Raw genomic sequence first — 21,934 nt, 5'->3', positions numbered from 1 at the left:
ATAAGAATTAAAAGCTCCCTGAATTTAAGTCTGCCAGCATATGAGTTTGCACGTTTCTGGGCCTGCATCCCCGTGAGTCTCTTGAGCAGATCTAATTCACTCTAAAATGCTGGAAGGAATCAACAGGGCGACTAACTCTCTGCTTAAGGTTGGGTCCAGTATTTCTTCTTCTAGTTGAGCATACACATACAGAAAATGGCTGACAGTGACTTACATACGGCCACTGGGCCTGCAGCCCTGAGTTTGGTCATCTCCAAGGGCCTGAGAACTCCTATTGGAAATGATTCCTAAAAACCCACCAGTCTGGCTTTGTGGGTCTCACAAGTGGAATGAAGCTATACTGACAATACGAGAATCTTCAAAGATTCCTGGATTCCTGAAATTTTGTTGCTGAAAGACACTAAGAGTCTAAACCTTCCTTTAACTGAGAAGATCTAGAAAGGATAAGGACCTCTGGAGCCTCATGAACAGGATGCAATCTGTCTTGTTCAGGCCCTTTGTTAAACAGACATATCATCACTGAAGTTCTACCATATTTTCAGCTGATTGTCAGAAGTGGCTTTGTGATGTTCTTCTGTCAGACTGGATAACCTCTATAGAGCACCAGTGTGGTTGAGAGTTCCCTCCCCTCTGCAGTCTGAAGGAACTTGACTGTGAGCTCATTCACATGTAAGTAAGAAAATGGGATGTGCTTTAAGGGCAGGAGTTGCTGCTTCTTTCCAGAGTCTTCCATCTTCCCAGTCACACTCCTGAGCCATCTCTGCAGGCATCACACAATTCTAGGGAAATCTGTTAATTTGCAGTTTTTCCTGTGCCACACAGGACAGAAATCTATGTATGTTCTTGGAAACATCACACTGGAAGAGACCTTAGAGATCATTATTTTCTCAATTCCTGATTTCTCCATGAAGAAAGCTAAGACCCAAAAAGATGAGTTGACTTAATCAACATACATTTCTTAATTAAGACTGATAAATTTAAAATAACTCTATAGTTCATTTCTAACAATATTAACTATCACTATTAGCATCATAGATTCATACCTGAAAACTAATTGCCTGCTTTTGATGAAAAAACAGAAAAGCATGGATTTGTTCCAAAATATATTTTAAATTGATAGTTAAATGACATGGGCTAGTTTTATAAAATATTTTATTTACAGTAGAGCTTTACAAAAATATTCTTAATAAAATTAATACAAAACCATTTGACAATATAACTTATATAACTATCTTCTCAAAAAAAGTGACATTTGATTATGACACATAAACTACATTTGTATCTGTTAAGTCACATTGTAGTATAAATATGTTTTATGATTTTTTTAAATAATAAGGTACAAACCTTATTATAACAATGAACAATAGATGACAAATGTTATTTCATTATTCCCCAATGTAAAAGTCATCTCTGGCCAAAAAATAAAAATTAACCAGAGAAAAGTAAAACAATTGTCCTTCTGTTCAATAATACAGTCCTTTTTAATTATTTGAGTTTATCTGACAAAGACACACATTAATCTGAAAGCACCATGGCATAAAGTCTAGTAACAATATCCCCCAAAGCCTTCTCCGATGTCTCCCCTTCAATCGTTTATTCAGTATTTCGCCAAGATAAATAAAGATTGATCTCAACTCTCCCCTTCATTAGTCTCAAGTGTTCTTAATATGCATTGAGTGTTTCAGACCCTCCCAACTGGCATGCGTTTCAAATGTGAGTTTCTTTCTTTGGCTTCAAGTAGAGTTTCACAATACTTAGGAAACATACTGGGCTCCTCCATGGGGCTGAATCTCTGTAACTCCCCAGCCAACGACATTGCCCCGGATGTGACAGGACTCCGCTCCTCCAGCCTCTCTTACCTCTTCATTGCTGAGGGCTCTATCCCAGATATTAAAGCCTGTGAGTCGACCAGAAAAGGCCAGGGCTTCCTCAAAGCCTCCACCCACACAGCAGCCGTTCTTCTCCTGGCCGATCTGCAAGATTCCTCCCTCTGGGACAACATGCCCCAGGGCCATGTCCACAGTGGTGGCTACCAGGTCACCATCCACCCACAGGGACCCGCGCCCTTTCTCTGAACTCCAGGTGCCACACAGATGGGCCCACCTGCCCAGGGAAACCACGGTTTCAGCAGCCAGTTTGTTTTCCTTGCCCCCCACCACAAACACTATGGACTGAGCACTGAGGTACAGCTGGATCTCATAGGGGTTCCTCTTCGTGCCATAGGAAAAAAGCACAGTTTTGTTTAGAACATCTGTGGCTTTGACCCAAATGCAGGCACTGAAAGTCTCCAGCTTCATTGGGATAGCCGGATGCACGCTTCCAAAAATCTTCTTGGACCGCATTGGGAATAAGATCGCTGTTTCACAACCTAGAGTAGCAAGATAATGAGAATATGAGAGAAAATATGAATTCATTTAGAAGTGATTCCTGCATTTAGGCATTTTAGCATAGCGTTTTAATGATTATGCTAAAACATTGAAAAATAGATGCAGGATCACATGAGGAACGTCAAATGTAATCACTGTAGAGCAAAGTAAACCAAAGTAAGGAAAGCTAATTGTTGTACTCAATGAGGTATCGAAATGGAAGAGGTGTGCTGTGAGACAAATTTTCCAACCTATTTCCAAGAACTTAGAGCCAAACTTGTTTCTCTTGCAACTTAATGAAGTTCTGGAATAAAAACCCTGTGAAATCCAATAGATGTAGCTCGACCTAGCCAGCCCCTGTCAACATGTATTGTTTTAGTGACTTAATGTTATTTTAATGCTCATGCCAATCCTAAAAGATAGTCTTAAATTTACCATTTCACAAATGGAAGAAACAGATGAATGTGCTAAGCTAGTTGTTTGATTATGCTTTCAGAGCCAGTAAGTGGCAAAACTAGGGTTGGCACTGGGGCATTCTGGTGACACCGTTCACCAGCACACCATTGTCTCCTAATGGTAAGAGAACCCTGGATTTGGCCAGAAGACTGGGATTCAGGTTGTTTCACCGATACTAAGCCATGTGGCTTTTTATGAGCCCATAATCTTTTTAGGTTTACAGTTATCTATAGGTGTAGAGTTAGCCTGGTCTATAGCTATCTCTCTATTAAAGTTGCTTCCATCTTCCCTCTTACAGTCGGCAAGTCTGTAAGCAAGACATAACCCTCAAAAAGAAACAGTAGACCAAGGACATGCCTAAAAATTCTTACTTTGTCCACATGCTTATAAATACTACTAAAACATTAATAGAGAATCTTTAAGGAAGAGTGCATTCTCCCAAGGGGCCTGATGGAGAACATATTTCTACTAATGAGTACTTAAGAGACTTTCAAACTTGGGAGTTGGAAGCTAGTAAACTTCACCTCTGTGCATCTCCAGATCACAGCCCTCAGGGATCTGGAGATGCCAAAGGAAGTCCTTCTAGGTATCAGAGAAATGATGTGCTAAAACCTTTAACAGGTGAGCGCTGTTTTATGCCACCCTAACATATGTATGAATGACCAGAAAAAGAAAGAATACTTTTAAAATCTAAATTAGAGCTCGGTAGTCATTTAGAACGGCCTAAAGAAGATTTGCTTAAGATAGCTTTGGAAAGCCAGCTTCCAGAGCATTTAAAATGAACTGGTACATAGAACCTGCAGGAATCAAACATCCGTGTCAAGTGTGATGACCTTGGTTAAACATCCACAAGTGGCTGAGGCTCTTTCCTAAAAAACATTAACAAATTTGACCCAAGAAATAGTCAAAGAAGATACTGAAATTCAGAAAAATCTATGAGAGTAACTACAATGACAAAGTACAAAATTGGTCATGTCACAGTTAGGCTTTAACTTTGTCACAGAAGAATTTGAATTTTTGAAGTTTTTTTTAGATTAATCTTTAATGAGGCATTGATTCCTTTTTCAAATGAAATTGGTAGGTCCATTTTTCTGGCTGTGTTAATTAAATCAAACAAAGCTCATAGAACAAAAGATCACCCATATGCACAGGCATTTGAGATAGTTCTGTAATGTTTCAGTAAAGCAGTGTTCACATGGGCTCCCACTGCAATCTAATTAACTGATTTCCTGTTTAAATAGACCCAGCAGTGGGATTGCATTCCAAAGCATTCCCTGATTGCCTCTCGGAGACCAGCTTCCCCTCTATGGCTGCCCAGGCTCTGTGCGCTCATGGAGTAGAACTGTGTTGGCAGGTTTTTTGCACCTTCTTTTGGGGACTAGTGATTGAGGCTCTTGATACCTCTTCAAAATGTCAGAAACTCTCTCATGAAATGGCTTTTAACTAATAGGGTTTTCTGATTACATTATCAAAGACCAAACAAAATTAAAACCAGGTTCTTAGGAGGCCGACAACAGAGTGATTAGGAATCTCTTAGGAGCCAAGCTGGCAGGAAACCAAGAGAGGAGAAATCAAAGCCTGTGGGTAAAGCATTATTGGATGTAATGAATTAACATTTTAGAATTCAGAAATGAAATATGTCCCTCTTCTGCTCCAACTAGCATGCAGAGGTATAAATATGAAACTTCATGTTAATTCTTCAGTTTTTCTGATGAAATATGTACAATGACTACATGAATTGAAAAAGATAAGTAATTTCACCCATTAAGATAGCCACAGAATTATCATCTATCTACCTCTTTGTCACTTACACTGAGGATCTATTATACATTTTATTTTATGTTTCCCCCGGGGCCCAAAGCCCTACTAGATACTTTAGAAAATAAGCTGTACATTGATGAGTTTGCTAATATGTAGAAAAGACTGCTGTCCTGGTGTATTTTCTGTAATTTTAAATGACACACACTCTCACACATGATTCTTCCTTAGATTCTTTGTCCTGCTCCATCCAGTAAGAGTTGTTTTCTTTTTCCAAGATTCTCAGGGAAAGTGTAAGTTATATTTTCTTACGTAGGACACTAAATTTTCTAATACAACCCACAACTGATGGTTACATAACCACTTCTTAGAAAGTTTTACTTATAAAATCTTCTCTTCATGTCTTTTAACTACCTTTAAAATACATTATTTCAGGCCCATGTGGGCTTGCATTTGGAGAACCATGTAGATTCGGGCAAATTTGACAAGTTTCCTCTGCTTGAACCACCTCTCTCCTGTCTGGCCCTGATCCTCCCGCGGGATGGGGCCAGGGTACCAACTTGTTCCTGCATCTGACTCTTCCACTTTGGATTTCTCAGCTGTGGGTTATCCCAAACCTACACGCTCAGCTCATGTGCTAGTTCCCCTGACCTTGTGGGCTACGTGAATCCGGGGATTTCATTAACTCTTTGAAAATTAAAGGGATGGGTAGGAGGAACCAGTCCAAGAATTTTTAAAAAACAGATTGGAGGAACCAGAGCTCCCCTAAAGTGAGAGGCAGGCTAAAATTAGAAGAAGTGGAAATTCCTAACGGAAGGTCAGGGTCCACACCAGCCAATAGAGCCCCTGCAGTGCCTGTTGGGATCAGGTGTCAGCCAGGACTTTCTATTTCAGGACTCTGATGGCTGTGTCCACTGCTATCTTCTGGCTGCCTTGGGCTAGGGAAGATTTTGTAAAGCCATTTTTGTGCCTTGTGTGGTGTGTCGGAGATCTGTGACGGCTCATGAAACCTCAAGGGGTGTGTGTGTGTGTGTGTGTGTGAGAGAGAGAGAGAGAGAGAGAGAGAGAGAGAGAGAGAGAGAGAGAGTGCATGTGTGTCCATACACCTAGACTGACTCCCCTTTAAAGCTCTCACAGCCTGCTGCAAGTCTTCCCACTGGTTGCATGGAGAACAAAGCAGAGACCCGGTCCTTACCTGCCGGCAGCCAGCGCCTGGCAGCCCAGCCCTGCAGCGAGTGAAGGTCAGCGCGCATCTGCCTCAGCTCCTCCAACACTGCTCCTAGGGCGCACCCCGCCTGTCCTGAGCGCTGCTCCCCTGCGCCCTCCAGGCGCGCCAGCCTTAGTCCAGCGTCGCGGCTCGCCTGCAGCAGCTCCGCCAGCGCCCCGGCCAGCCCAGCCTCCGCGGGGGCCGCAGGCGGACACGGTCTTGCCAGGCTACCCGCCAGCCGGCCCAGCTCCGCCCGCAACCTCTGCATCTCGCCGCGCAGGATGTCGTCGGTGGCCTGCAGCAGCATGCCCTCGCGCATCTGAGAGTTCTCCAGCATGATGAAGAGTTTGTCCCATTCAGAGTGCTCCCGGCGGCAGTCACACGGTGTGGCTAGAGCGCGGACACATAAATCGTTGCAAAAAGCTGACCTCGACCTCCCTCTGTGATCTCTTTGCAGCCCAGCCCAGCACCCCTGCCCTTCCAGGGCACCTCTGAAAAGCTACGTGTAAATATCTCGAGAATGAGGGAAATTGTTCATACAAGTTTATATTAAGTTGAACTCTATGCAGTAGCCGTTCATGCAGCTCAAAGCAGGGACAGACCGGCTATTTCATGTGGTTCAAACTATTAGGCATCTGTGATAGAAATAACTTTTTGAAACTTCCCCCTTTCTTAAAGTGCGTCTCTTGCAAAGCAAGCTTGATTTTTTTGTTTTGTTTTGTTTTAGCTCATTTCACTAGCTACAAACTCTATGCATAAAATTTAGACCCAAAGAGGTGGCTAGAAGTTGGAGTTAGCAGTGAAACGGTTAAAATGAACTTACGGTCCTCAGTGGGATGGAGTCCGTTGTCTATTTCATTGTCCAAATTCACATACATGAGCCCATAGTCATCGGCATTCTCAGCAGACACTGCAGACCAGAGCGCACACAACAGAACCGCCAAGAGATGCATGATTGAAGAGAAAGTTCTCCCTCGACTTCCCACAGCAAGAGGCTCTCAAGCGAATTTGAGCAGAGGAGAGAGTGAGAGGCGGGAGCCCAGAGCCCGTAATAAATGCTGGGGAGTCTGAATGGGGATGAATGAGTAATGCCGGTGGCACCATGCAACTGGAGTTCCCTGAATTTGGGGGGAGGGGGATGGGGGAGTGAGACAGAGACATTGCGCAATAGTAAACCACAAAGGTTTGCACAGTCAGATTAATTGGAGGAGGGTGGGGGGGGGGGGGGAAAGGGGGGGGGGAACTGGACTGAGATTGTCTCTTGAGGAATCACTGTTGTAACTTGAATTGATGGCACTGAGGGAAGGGAGGGAGAGGAAGGATTAAGAGAGGAATCCTTCAGGGGTGGAGGTGTGAGAGTAAGATCATTATCCCAGCATTTTGTATGCACTTTTATTTCCCCCATTCCTTTATGTATAGAACTTTGCTCACTTTTCCTTTGTACAGTTTTGCAGGTCATAGCTGTGAAAATTCCTATCTGATTCCCAAGATAAACCCACATTGTAAGAACTTCTGTGGCTCTAGAAGCCAAGTTCACATCTAGTTATCCCATCTTTAATCCTGGAGGATAACATACTTCTATAAACACATTTTTTAAATAACAACACCACAAAACTGGTTAAATCTAAATGAGAAAGAGCTGGGGAAAGGAATAAACTGATACTAGACATGTTCCTTTTCACAACCTGGCATAATGTGGAAATATTATTCCACTAGGCTTAGAATAACCATGTGGGAGCAAAATTTAGGCCAGGCTGGGGAATTAGATGAGACCCTCACCCAAAGCTGGACCCTCGGAGAGTGACATATGGATTTCAGTGGGGTCAGCTTCACTCTGCCCTAGCAGGACAAGAGAGAAGTTACTTTGTCTCTCTTTAACTGAACTCCTATAGGGGCTCTAAGAGTTGGTGACTTTGGACCTTCCTACACATGTTCAAGATGCAAATGTATACTATCAGCCATAGTGAAAATAAATTCACAATAAAAAAATGTTTAAACATATGAGGTAATGAGAATCATCAGAACCAAAAAGAATTAGGCACTCCTTCCTCAAGAACTTTACTTAAAACATCAGCTAGAAACTAGAAAATGGGTGTGCTTGAAATTATTTAAGAGCTACAAGTAGAAATAGGAAACATGATAAAAGAAAGACATTGTCAAAAGAAGAAGACTAGGCAGGCTTTGTAAAGAACCAAATATAACTTTTAGGTTGTAAAAGGTTAATTGAAATTTAAAAAAAAACCCTCCAGGAATAGGCTAAAATGCAAAGCAGGCAAAACTGAAGAGAATATTAGGGAACTAGAAGAAAGGTATAAGAAAATAATCTAAAATGTGCTCTTCAGTTCATAAATTATTCCAAATTCATCATTCCAGAGGAAAATAAAGAAATTAATCAGGTTTGCTTTGTTAGTTCAGTAATGTTTATCTTTTTAAGGACAGCTGCCAACCTAACCAAACCCGAAAGGAAATAGAATGTCCAAATATAGGAGAGAGAGAATTAAAAAAAAAAAAAAAAACTTGATCTATTTAATGAAAAGCAGTGAAAGGAATAAAACATAGACAAACCAAGATAAACAAAAAGCACACAATAATGTGGTCAAAATAAATCCAAATATACCAATAATCACCATAAATATTAATGAAAACAAACTTTCAGTTAAGAGACACAGGTTGTCAGATAGGAATAACTTTAAATTCCCAGCTATATATCACCTTTTACAAGAGACATAAAACATAAGAGTCTAAAAATGTTGAAAATATAAAAAACCTAAAGGAGAGAAGGGACAAAATACCAGACAAGTGCTATTAAAATTGTTAGCATAGCTATCTTAGTAGCAGCCAAAAATAATTTGCAAAATTCTTTTTTGCAAAAAAAGAATAATTGCAACAAAAATATGCTTTATCAGGAAGATTTCTTAGAATTATCTAATAATGTAGTTTCTCATATATCAAAGATTGGCAACATTATAAAGAGAAATTGACAAATCTATAGGCATGAAGGGAGATTTTTAACCAATTTTTTCATAACTTATAAATTCACTTCTCTCATTACTGATCATTCAAATGTCAAAAATAGAACCTACTTAAGAGTACCAAAACTTAAATATAATTTCAAGTTTGAGATAATTAAATATGTACAACATTGACCAGAAGTTTTGATAATATTCAAGGACACAAGCATTCAAGGAACACATAATCCCTATCTAATTCAAACTGCTCCTGAGAATAGTGTGCAGGAATGCACTAAGTTCTTTTTAGATGTCTAGTCTATGTATGACACCAAAAAGAAGCATGGGGAGTATAAGGAAAGAAAATTGTACACCAGTCTCATTTAAGAATACAGATGCAAAAGCTCTAAGTAAAATACTATCCAAATAGATCCAGAGATAGATGCATAAAAATGCACCATAACCAAGTTGAGTTTATTTCAAGACTGCAAGCTTGACTAAACACTAGAATGTCTATTAATTTAATACATTAACAATTTAAAGATTCATATAATTATGTCAACAGATGCAGACAAATTGTTTATTAAAATTCATCACTCGTTCTGTTCACACTAAGAAAGAGGAACTTAAAATGTAAATACCAAAGACCTATGAAAACAAATACATATTAATGTGAATTCTTAGAAACGTAGTGTTTAACCAAAAGGAATAAAAAAAGGATATCCATGGATACTCTTCATCAAAATATCAAAGGTCTCAGCTAGGAAGTTAGGACCAAAAAAAGAGACATAAGGAATAAGGATGGAAAGAAAGGAAAAGAGGGAAAGAGGGAGGAGGGGAGAGAGGCAAGAAGGAAAGAAGCAATTATCAATTATTCTTAGCTGATTGGATATATAGTCGTGCTCTGTGTGATGACCCTTTGGTCAGGGATGGACCACATACATGATGGATGGTGGTAAATGCCTACTGCCTTGTGATGTCAGGGCTGCCATGTACTAGCATTTTCCACAGGCAGCCGTCTCATTCATCTTGTGTTTCTTGATAGCATTATTTTGGACGTGTGCTTAATTTAATACCATTTTTTTCGTTATGGCCCCTAAGCATACAAAATCCACTACCAATGTTTCCCATAGGAGTGATTAATCTAAATGAAATTAAATGTGATTAAAGACTACAAAACTAGAAAGTCAGTGATAGTTATTGCTAGCCAGTCAGGTCTGTCCCTCTCCGTAGCTACAAACTTGAATAATGAGAACCAAGAGACAGAAGCTGTTAAAGGATGTCTTTTTTTTTTTTTTTAAGATTTATTTATTTATTTATTTATACAAGCACTGGGTACAGTCAGAAGCGCAGGAGGGTGAGAGAATTCACCAGAGCCCGAGCAGGGAGCAGAACAGGCAGAAGGACTGAAGTACACTGCTGAGGGGAGCAGCGGGCGGCAGGAGAGGTCTGCGCGCCATGTGGGACCCTCGCCCCGCGGCCGGGGATGGAACCGGCGCTGCAGAGGCTGCAGGCAGCTTTGCAACCCAGCGCTCAACCGCTGCGCCACCAGGGAGGCCCTAAAGGATGTCTTTCATTGAAAGCAAGAAGACTAACAAAAATTTGTGAAGGATCTATAGTAGATGGAGAAACTCCTAATGTCGTGGATTGAAGACCAGACACAGCAGCTTATCCCACTCAGCAACCAAGACCTTCTAACCAAAGCTTTGCTGACCAAAGCAAAAAGTTTGTCTGTGATGTTGAAAGAAATGACTGGACCCAACTATGATGCTGAATTTACTGCTAGCTTGGAATAGCTTGAAAGTTTAGAATCACTCATTACATAATGTGAAAGTGAGTGGTGATCTGTGAGTGCTAATGACAAAGCAGCTGGAAAACTTCTGGAAATTACAGAATAAGTGAAGGTGGAGAAAAATTTACTTGCCAGAGCAAATCTTCAATATGGATGAAAACTTCCTAATCTGGGAACAGATGCTTGAAAGGACTTTCATCCATAAGGAGGTCAAGTCAGTGCCATGTTTCAAGGCTTTTAAGAATGGGATGGCATTCTTCCTTGGAGGGCAATGTCACAGGCTCCAAATTAAACCCTTTGTGTGCTGGCACAGTGGATACCCCAAGGCCTTCAAGCATATCAATAAGCACCCACTGCCAGTGTCTTTCAGGAGCAGCTAGAGTCATGGATGACCTAGCTCTTCTAAGATCCCTCGTGAATTGCTGTGACAGAAAAATGGAGAAGTGCTGTTTGGAGAATAACATGCCTTTCAAGATTTTGCTTATTGCTGATAATGCTGACTTCCTCCTTTTAACTGGTGATCTTCATTCCAATATCAAGTGGTGTTTCTTCCTCAAAATACCACTTTTTTGATCCAATCCATGGATGAAAAAATGATAACAACTTCTAAGGCCTATTACCTGAGGAGCACCTTTGCCGACTATAGCAACTGAGGAAGACACTGAGAAGATGAGAAGACACTGATGCAAATTCTGGAAGGATTACAACATCTCTGACAGCAGCAATAACCTTGCTAGGTCTTGGGCTGATGTCACCAAGGAGTGTGTGAGTGGCATCTGGGAGAAGACACTAAAGTGCTTCATCTGTGACTTTACAGGATTTGCCAAGAATGAGGAGGTTGCAGAAATCACCAAGGCTGTGGTTAAGATAGCAAGCAACTTTACCTTGGATGTGGATGAGGATGTCATTGAAGAGCTTCCTGAGGGTTGACCAATGAGGAGTTAGAACTAGAACAGGAATGCATAAAGAAGAGGCAAGAGAAAGGGAAATGCAGGAGAAGAAAAACAAGAATCCCAAAGAAAATCACAATGCAGAGTTTAGCAGATTTTGCAGATCTCAACAAGCACCATAAAAAGTCTGAAAACATGGACACCAGTCCAGTTTTTCATTGAGAGAGGAGCAGTCATAGTGAATAATCTGCTTCTAAGCAACTCTATGATGAAGAAAAGAAACAAATTTGTTTTCTTGGACACATTCCTGAAAATAGAAACACCTAAAGAAGAGCCTCAGGCAGGTCCCTCAGACCACGTGTTCCAGAAGAAGGTGTTGTTGTCATGGGAAATGACAGCTCTATGCCAGTCACAGCCCTGAAGACACTCAGTGGGACAAGGTATGGAGGTGGAAACAGTGCTATTGTTGAATTCCACCTTGTGTAGACTTGATTCTTCGTTTATAACAAAAAACAAGTTTAAAACATAAAAAAATTAAAAAATAGAAAAAAGCTTATAGAACAAAGATATAAAGAAATAATTTTTTATAACTAGCTGTAAAACGTGTTTGTGGTTTAAGCTGTTATTTAAAAAATCAAAAAGTGAAAAGAATTAAAGTTTATAAAGTTAAAAAATCTCCAAGAAGCTAGGATTTAATTGAAAAAGAAATTTTTTGAAAAAAGAATTTTTTTGAAAAAGAAGTTTTTAAATTAATTTTGGGTAACCTAAGTGTGCAGTATTTACAAAGGTCATGGTAGTGTGCGGTGATGTCCCTCCCAGGCCTTGACATTCACTCACTCACTCACCTTCTTACCAGAGCAACTTCCCATCCTGCAAGCTCAATTCACATAAATAAGTGCCTTGCACAGGTGTAACATTTCTTATCTTTTATATCACATTTTTACTGTACCTTTTCTGTTTAGAGGCACAAATAGTGCCTCTATACAAATAGTCTAGTATTTGTATAATTACATGTCTATACAGTGTCTGTGTAGTAGTATAGCAGGTTATACTACTACATTGAAGTTGGTGTAAGGACTCTCTCTGTGCCACAATGACCTAATTGCCTGATGGTTAATTTCTTAGAATGTATCCTCATGCTTAAATCATGCGTGACTGTCTATAGAAAAATCTAAGAGACTTCATCCAGACTTTGCTGGATGAATGATCAACATAAAAAAATCAGTTACTTTCTAGTACCAGCAGACAAATCGAAAATATCTTTAAAAAAAAGCTTCCATTTATAATAAAATAACAAATATGAGTACCTAAGAATCTACTTAACAAAGGACATATAAGGTACATTTAATATCACAAAACCCCAATGAAAAACAAATTAAGTCTACACTGATGGAAGGAGCTATCATGTTCTTGAAGGGGAAAACTCAGATTCATAAAGATGTTAATTATCACAAATTGGCCTCTTCAATGTGAAAACAATCCCAATCTGGTTTTTAAAAAAGTTGGCAAACTAATGGTAAAATTTATAAAAGCAGACAAGCAAAATGTAAAAAAAAATTCCTCTATAAGATATAATGATCTGTTATGGTTATTGTAATTAAGAAAATGTATAATTAGTGAAACTGTGATAGATACCCAGAAATAGACTGAGACATCAGGGAAACTTTATATGTGAAAAGAGTCTCACAAGTCAGAAGAAAAACAATTGGCCATTCAATAAATGGAGGTGGGACAATTGCTTATATGCACACAAAAATATATAATTAGCTCTCTTCTTCATAAGTTCAAAATTAAATAACAAATGGAATAAATACAGACATGAAAAATACAACCATCATGCTTTTAGAAGAAAATATAAAAGAATATTTTTATGTACTTCAGGTAGAGAAAGATTTCTCAAAAACAAAATAAACAATAAAGAAAATTCAAGAATCAACTACATTAAGATTGCAATTTTAAAGTGACAAACAAAAAATTAATGTTCAGCATAAAAAAAAACTTCTACAAATCAGTAGGGAGATATAAATATCCCCACTAGAAATAAGCAATGGCTATTAATGGCCAAATCACACGAGAGGAAATGACCTATGAACATATCACAAGAGTATCCAGCCTCCTCAGTAACAAAAGAAATGAAAATTAAGACCACAAAAAAGATACCATGCCACATCCCATCAGAAGGTAAAAATGAATGTCTGTCAAAATCAAATGCTGGCAAGGATGAGGAGCAGCAAACACACATAGCTGGTGGGTGTGTGAACTGTTACAATCAGAGTGGCAGGCAGAATAATTAACCCTCCAGATGCCTACATATTAATCCCCAGAACCTGTGAACATATTATTTCATTGCACTAAAGATGGAATTAATGTAAGACAGAGAGATAGTCCAAGATTACCCAGATGGACCCAGTGTAATCACAAGGGTCCCTAAAAGTAGAGGAGAGAGTCAACAGAGGAATTCACAAAGAGGTGTGATGACAGAAGGGAGGTCAGAGAGATGCAACGCTGCTGACTCTAAAGAGTCAGGAAGGAGCCCCAAACCAAAGAAGCTGGTAGTCTCTAGAAATCAGAAAAGCCAAGGAAGCAGATTCCCTCCTAAAGCCTCCAGAATGTGCCCAGTTCTTAAAATACCAGGATTGTAACCCAGTGAGCCACGCTTCAAAATTCAGAACTACAGCTATATAAGATAACAAATTTGTGTTATTCAGGACTAGCTATAGAACACAAATATAACCACTTTGCAAAGAAATTTGAGAGCATCTAGAAACTTAACCACTGGGGACAAACCCACTGCTTTGTCACTTAATTGTGACAAAGGAAACATCAGCATCTTGGAGAACTCATAGGAAATTCAGATTTCAAGCCTTGCCCACACCCTGCTGAATCAGTATCTATGTTTTAACAACATGCTTAGGTGATTTCTAAAAAGCTTAGAAGCAGTACGCTGGGGGAACAGCTCCCCTTTATATACAGAGAGATGGTATAAAAGCAGCAGCACTGTTGGTAAAAAGCAAATAGTAAAGATAATATAATGTCTTTTAACCATGGAGTGTATGAGTAATTGTTGCATATTGACACGATGGCATACCATGCAGCTGTGAGAATAAATGAAAGAATTTCTTAGGGATAAAACATGACAAATTGGAGGGTGGGGATATGTAGGGGGGCAGAAAATGCTACAAACAGATCTGTATAGTATGATACTATTGATAGGAAATTTTAAAGCATGTAAAACAACATTAATTTTTTTTTATTTATCAAAAGTCATTAAGTCACACAAAAAATTTCACCACTGGATAGGGTCAGTGTGACCAACTACACAACACTGTAAAATTCTTATTGGTATATACAACATGCAATTAAAGTATAAAGGCATTCATGAAGATGATAAACTCTGGGGAGAAAAGGAGATGAATAGGATGGAAGCAAGGATGACTTTAAGTTCAGGTTTGACAAAGCTGGTCAGTGGGCACAAAAGCTTATATTATTGCCAACACTTATTTAATGGCTTAAGTTATTTCATAATGAAGAAATACGCATTAATTTATGAATGGAATTTGTGGGATTTCTACACCAAAGTGTCTTCATCAGTTTCTAACTCAACAAAAATTCCTAGGTATTTATTTTTTTATCATTCCATTGAAACTCAAGTAAGCCAAAAATGATTCATCAGGGGTTTTCCCCTGCACGGCTCTTTAGTGAGTATTGTACCAAGAAGACTTACACCAGTTTTCTGTTTCCCGTTCCAAATCCAGTCCTATTTATCATGGCCTTTTCAGCAGTTGCTCAGTACATTCGTATAACTAAATTCAATGAGCTAATGTGCTCTGTACAGACTGGGCACTACATTTAAAATTCCTGATCATTGGAGGAAAAGGTCTTACAAAAATAAACAGAAAACAAGCAAACATAATAAAATAAAATAATGTTTTCCTATGGACACAACATTATCCAGAAGAAAAGCTCTAATGTCTTGTGCTCTGTGGGCGCATGGCTAAGAAAAAATGTTTTCTAATTCTATGACCCACATGTAGAAAAAGCAGTTGTCATTACTTATGGTCACCCAAATACATTCAATTTGAACCAGGACACCCCTTTTGTTAAGTTAGGTCACTAATGTTCCGAAAATGCTGGCCTTCTTTGAATCTCGGTTATAAATGTCCTTTGTATCAATCTTCAGATCTAAGTATCCTTTGTATATATCATGTCCCCACCATTTTCTAAAGGTCCACATATGTGTTATTGTTGCCTATTTGATTCTCTCCGTACTTTCTATATACAACGCCAAAATTAAAGTAAATAGAAGCAAGAAAATGCTTGTCCAAGAAATCCCTAAAAGCCAATTCCCTGAACACATTTAAGTATTTGAGACGATTTTGAGAAAAAATCCATACCATAAATTGATAAGCAGATGTTTCCCACATGTTTGCAGATAAGTCCCTGTAAGCTTATGTAATATTTTTTCTTGAGGTTTTGCCATTTTAAATCCAGTTGTCTATACATGTCTTTGAGGCAAATCATGTGTGACAAACAAGCTGAATCTAAACTTTCCTTAAAATAGTGCAGAAATTGGGGATTTAAATTTGCATTGCTACTTTTCTAACTATTCATAAAACTCAAGCATAGTTTCCAGATGTCAGTTGTCTGCCTCGCGCCTCTGTCTCTCAGGAACAGGATGCATTCCTCGGCACTTTTTGCTGTTGCTGTTGAGTTCCGTTTAGATCCATGCTTAGGGCATTGCTTTGTTTTCATTTAAGCAGAATTCAGTTGTTGTTTCTTGTCAGAAATTCTTTTTCAGAACTGTTTCCTTCTCAAGGGTGTGGTCTGGTAACTGTCAAATTTTCCTCTTTCCCAAAGTGCTTTACTCAGGAAAAATTTCATTAGATAATGAAACCGATCATATCATAAAATATTCCATTTTATAAAATCCATTTAAATCATGCTTTAATGATTTTTCAGAGCAAGGTACTATTATTTTCAGCAGAAGACTTGATCGATCATCAGTCCATGCTATTTAATGTGTGTGTAACTGTAAAGGTTATTGCACTGACAATAATGGTATTTCTACTGCTTGTTGGCTGATAGTCATCATTCATTCTGTGGTTTCCTCCACAGGGAATGCCATGTTGTTGAGGGTGTTGCCTGCTGTGTATGAAAAGCAGCCTCGGCCAATTAACAGACACCTGACAGAACTCTTGGCCTTGATGTCTCAGCTGGAGCAAGCAGAGCAGTACTATCTTCTACGGCTTCTGCATGTAGCAGCAAAGAGGAAGCAACAGGAGGTAACAAGTGCAGTGCATACATGATCATTCACATACCAGCTGTGCTTCTGCAAGTGTGAACAGGATGTGTGTTTAAGGCTCTTCTCTCATATGTCTCATCTTTAAATGAAAGCACACATCCACTTTTCTAGCATCATAAAAGTGAGGAGGTGATGGCAGAAGTTGGACATTGTCTCAGAACTCTCCAGGGAAACATAACCAACGGGATTTGTGTGCTTGTATACAAAGACCTCTATGTGTATGTGGAGATATGTAGATATAGATATCAATATATAAAGAGCTTTATTATGTGATTATGGAGGCTGAGAAGTTCTGTGACCAGTGAGGACCTGGCTTTCTAGGTTGCAGGACCAACAGTTGGTCTTGAGAACAAACATCCTTGCTGTCAAGTTGACTAGTCTGTGTGATCTCAAAGTTGGCTTGGCATACACTTCCACCCACCTGTAAGCTTCCGTTGTGGCCACTGAGCCAGTGAGCTGTTTTCTATCACTGCCCTCTGGTCTCCCTCTCTCAGGAAACTGTCCTTCCTGCATGAAAGAGGCAGTTTTTGGCTAGTGATTCATGGATGGAACCTCCAGAGAATCCTTAGGGTTCATTCATTGGAAAGACTGAGTGGTCAACTTTCCAAATGGCTGCCATAAATCGGGCTGTCACCTTGCCAACAAAAGGAACAGAATTTTGTAACATGTGTGAACACCTCTTTTATTATCCCAAGGACATGGGCTTCTAGCCCCAGCCACACAGAGATGTGGCAGAAAGTGGCAAGTTTACCCCTCCAGTGATTAATGTCCAGACCTACTTTTTTGGTCTGGTCCCTAAGGATAGTCCCATTTTAGAATTTTCTCTGAGCAGTGTAGAGCATTCCTATTCACATACCTAATCCTGCAGCACCCATCAGAGGCCAACAATACTCAGAGGTCACATTTGGTATTTATTTAAAACATGGAGACTTTTACAGAACACTCAGAAGATGAGTGATGGGATATATACACTCTTCGAAGCAGAACCACAGTGTTCAAAATATGTACTTGTTCAGGGTGGTGAAAATAAGTAGAAAATGAAAATATTAACAGTCATTTTATAAGTATCTGGAGATCTATAGAGATTGTTGATGTTAGGCAAATTAGTCAAAAGAAAAAATCAAGCCTGGGGACTAATTTAAGAGGGAAAATGTACACCATGCACAAATGCATGTGCACACACAGTAGCTCTACCTTTTACTCTCTGCATAAGAATTTAAAATCCATACCACCAATTAAGTGATGGTGCCATAGAGGGTAGAGAGCCCCACCTCCCCCATGGCCTGCGGAGAGGACATGTCCATGATACTTCAGTTCAATGACAAGATGTGAAACCTGTCAGCAGACTGTGGAAACACAAAAAGGCAGTGATGATTGTGGGAAGGACCAGAGGAGACAGGACAGGGCAATTCCTGGGCTGATTGCTGTGGAAAGCTCTGGTCTGACCCGCCTGTGCCCACACCCCAGTTTCTATCCATTCCCTTGCTTGCTAAATACAGTCCAGATCATTGAGGCCTGGAGACCCTCTCCTGTAGAGTTCCTCCCAGGGCTCAAGCCCATTCCAGGGCTTGTGCAGCTCGGGTTCCTGGGTCTGCTCTCCCAGGAACAGGCCATGCCAACAGTGTGGATCAACAGCCCCAAGGTGACCTAGATGAGCTTGAGTATGTGGGCTGGATATTCACATGCCAGATGTACGAGGGTCCCTGCAAAGCCAGCATAGGGAGAAAGGAGAAGAGAGAAAAGGGAGTGAGGTTTACTTCTCTGCTCCCTCTGCAGAGGCCAAAATTTCCAAATGCAAATCCAGCCTCCCAGACTGTTATAATCCAGCCCCCCACACTGTTATGTGCCAGGTGGGGGGGGGGCAGAGCATTTTATGTAGCAGCGGGAATATTGGAGTGTGTGTGATCTGAGGCCTTCTAGTCCCAGCTGGGAGGGAGGGGTTAGGGTGGGGAAGGACAGGAGGGATGGGAGGGAAGTCTACCAGAAATGGAGATGTTTTATTTGAACCTGGCTTTGAAAACATGAGAGTTCTGTCTGTCCAGGCCACTAGGTGGCTGCTGGGTCAGAGGGTTCCTGAGGGAAGAGGCAGCAGACCTTCACATCCCTGAAGACCTGGGGAGGCCATGGGCCATGGGCAATTCTTGAAGGTCTCTTAGAGAGACTTGGCTTAATTTAGAAAGACTCTAGTGGAAGTGAGGAGGCTGAATGGAAGGGAAAGAGATGTGAGTTTAGGACCTAGTTTGGAAGCTTTTGCAAGAGCCCCTGGGAAGGGGATCATGGCCTTGTCAGCTTGCCTGTGGGCCACCTATGCTGTCTGAGTGGCTGCTCTGTTCTCAACAAAGACAAGGCCTTCCCTGCAATTTAAGACGGTACCAAAGAAATGAGCCCAAGGATGTGACCTATGTTTGATAAATAAAAAAAAAAAAAAAAAAAAAATTGTCCTAACCCAAGAATAATCCACGTAAAGCCCAAAGTGCCATTTCCTTTGCATGAATGATAAATGTCAAGATGTATCTATCATAATTAACTTTTCTTTCACCATCATGATAAACTTTGGGTTAAAGGAAATTAGGGCAAAACAAACTTTTGTTTAATTAGTAAATAGTTTTCATCATTCAGAGCTTCCTTCCTCTTCGATCTTTCTGTGTATTCCACTGTGTCCAGCATTCTACCTTTCTTTTTCCCCTCTGTATTCTACTGCATTCTCTTCTCTTAAATTCACTTTGCTTCTCTCCTCCTCTTCTTCCAACCTCCTCTTCCCTCTTTCTCTAGCTCCTGCACTCACTCTGCCTTCACATTTTTTTCATTATGGGGCAACAGCTAGACACTCTTGTATGGCTTGTAATGCACAGCTGGAGATTAAGCAAAATGGTTAAAAACTGGTGTGACTAGAAAGAAGCAGAAGTCACAGAGATCCTGGTGTTCCAGGAATAGGACATGAAGAGGAAGGACTGGGGGAATGAAATTGTATAGAATGGGGGCAGGAAATGTGTAAGCATTTTCCATTCCTGAAGTTCTCAGGTGAAGTAGCTGCCTGACCCAGGACAGCTGGCCCATGCTTCTGCCTGTTGTGCCAGGAACAGCTCATGGCTTCCCCCGAAGTTTGCACAGCTGCCCCAAATGCACTGGCAGCTTTTAGGCAACTGTTGTTCGTGTGTGCCTTTACCAGAAACTAATCCTGTCCTTTCCTCCCAAGTGCTGGATATAAATAGCAATTTTATATTTATTTGTAGGATAGTTTTAGTTATCTCAAAATTGACTTCATTTATGTCCTTATTATGTTGTCTACAACACATGAGGGCATATATGTTTATTATCTACAACTATTCAGTACAATGAGGTGGGAGGGTGGAATTATGTAAGTGCTACCCTACAAAATCATTTAGAATTGCCTTCCTTTAATTGGTTCCTAACCTTCTGGCCAGGCTCTGGGTTGGGTTTTGGGTGCACAATGGATGCAAATTAAAATTGATTCTTGACCCTGTAGAATTTACAATCCAGGAACCCATCAGGTTGTTAGAGGCTATAAACCCAGCACCTAGAACAGACAGGGAGAGCTCAACAAATATATAGAATGAACAAATAGGGAGGTGAATGAAAATGGAGGGAAGTGTTAGATCTGTGGGATATTTGGGGGTGGAATCAGTTGGACTTGTTGCTCAGTGAGGCTGCTGCTTAGAGGACACATGGTCAAGAATGAGTCCCTCCTCTCTGCTTGAGAAACTAGCAGATAATGGTGTCACTTATGAAGAAAGGAGACACTTGGAGCCTGAGATGGTGGGGGGAGGTGGGAGAAGTAGGTTTTGGCAGGGACTAGGTTAAGAGTTTAGCAGTTGAGCTGTGTATCAGATTGGGTTTTAATGCAGGGAGCTACATTTCAAGTCTACCTTACCAAAAAGGTAATAAATCAAAAAATAAAACTACCAACAAACAGAAGATGGCATAGTAGACATGTGAGTGGTTGCCTTTCTGGTTCTTTGCCTCAAAATAGACAAAAGAAATTCACTAAATTTTCGATACACATGTCTGTGTATTAACATAGTGACTGTTCCACAAAAATGTCACATTTATTCCACAGAAAGTTCACATTCCACAAAAAGATTATTGTACCCTGATATTCACAAATGCTTTAAAAATCTAGAAGGAAATACTGTAATGGGAATGTGGTGGAAATAATTTTACCTTAATAATTTTCATTATCTTATTACATTTTTGTGGTGAAAATATAAAATTCAAATACTTAGAAGTTTTTTCCTTTCTTGTATTTATTATTAAATATTCCCAAACCATATTTCTCCAATTTGAATATTTTGTTTGTTGTCAACAAGAATGGCTTATACACATAAATTGTCCTCTAAATTGAAGCTCTGGGGCCTCCCCGGTGGCGCAGCGGTTGAGCACTGGGTTGCGAAGCTGCCTGCGGCCGCTGCGGCACTAGTTCAATCCCCGGCTGCTCCCCGGCCACCGGAGGAGGGTCCCACATGGCGCGCAGAGCTCTCCTGCCACCCGCTGCTCCCCTCAGCAGTGTACCTCGGACCTTCTGCCTGCTCTGCTCCCGGCTCTGGCTCTGGTGAATTCTCTCACCCTCCCACACTTCTGACTGTACCCAGTGCTTGTATAAATAAATAAATAAATCTTTTAAAAAAGCTTAAAAATAATAATAATAATAAATAAATAAATAAATAAATAAATTGCAGCTCTGGTAGTGGCTTGGAGGAAAGATATATAGCATTCCTGGTAAGAGCATAGCACAGCAAAACTTGATTTATGAATAGCAGCATCTGAGCATTTTTTTTAACAATTTATTTATTTATTTATTTGTTTGTTTATACAAGAACTGGGGTACAGGCCAGAGGTGGGGGGGGGTGAGAGGATTCACCAGAGAGAGAGTGGAGAACAGAACAGGCAGAATGACTGAAATAAACTGCTGAGAGGAGCAGCAGGCGAGTCAGGAGAGGTCTGCACCATGAGAAGTTGCTCCCTGGCTGGGGATCAAACTCATGCTGCAGAGGCTGCAGATAGCTTCATAGGTTGCATCTTAACCCCATGCACCAACAGGGAGGTCCTAAGCATTTTTAAAATTTCACTTCTCAAGAGAAGAACACAGATTAAAAGGAAAGTCAGCAAAACTGAAAACCTCTGACATTTTATCATACATTTTAAATTCTAAACTTGGAAGATTTGCTTGAGTTCCATTGAGGGTATAAACCAAAAA

At 40.2% G+C, this 21,934-nt stretch overlaps 2 protein-coding genes across 4 annotated transcripts in view; one reads left to right on the top strand and one right to left on the bottom strand.

Annotated features, from left to right (window-relative positions):
- Window positions 1-21,934, top strand: part of VEPH1 (ventricular zone expressed PH domain containing 1) — a gene marked incomplete at both ends in the record, with an annotated part of 188,363 nt that overhangs the window by 29,742 nt on the left and 136,687 nt on the right. For all 3 annotated transcript variants that reach the window (XM_084231249.1, XM_084231248.1, XM_084231247.1), the window contains one exon: window positions 16,533-16,699. In XM_084231249.1, coding sequence (XP_084087375.1) covers window positions 16,533-16,699 — 167 coding nt within the window. The remainder of the gene's footprint in view (window positions 1-16,532; window positions 16,700-21,934) is intronic.
- PTX3 (pentraxin 3) lies at window positions 1,755-6,740 on the bottom strand (the record flags this gene model as incomplete). Its single annotated transcript, XM_084231381.1, has 3 exons — window positions 1,755-2,368; window positions 5,776-6,177; window positions 6,611-6,740. The coding sequence occupies 3 exons, from the start codon at window positions 6,738-6,740 to the stop codon at window positions 1,755-1,757; spliced, it is 1,146 nt and encodes a 381-aa protein (XP_084087507.1).

Source organism: Talpa europaea, assembly GCF_964194135.1.
Source record: "Talpa europaea genome assembly, chromosome: 4".
Classification (NCBI taxonomy): domain Eukaryota; kingdom Metazoa; phylum Chordata; class Mammalia; order Eulipotyphla; family Talpidae; genus Talpa; species Talpa europaea.
The sequence above is the reverse complement of the archived record's forward strand: the minus strand, read 5'-3'. Positions and strand labels throughout refer to the sequence as shown.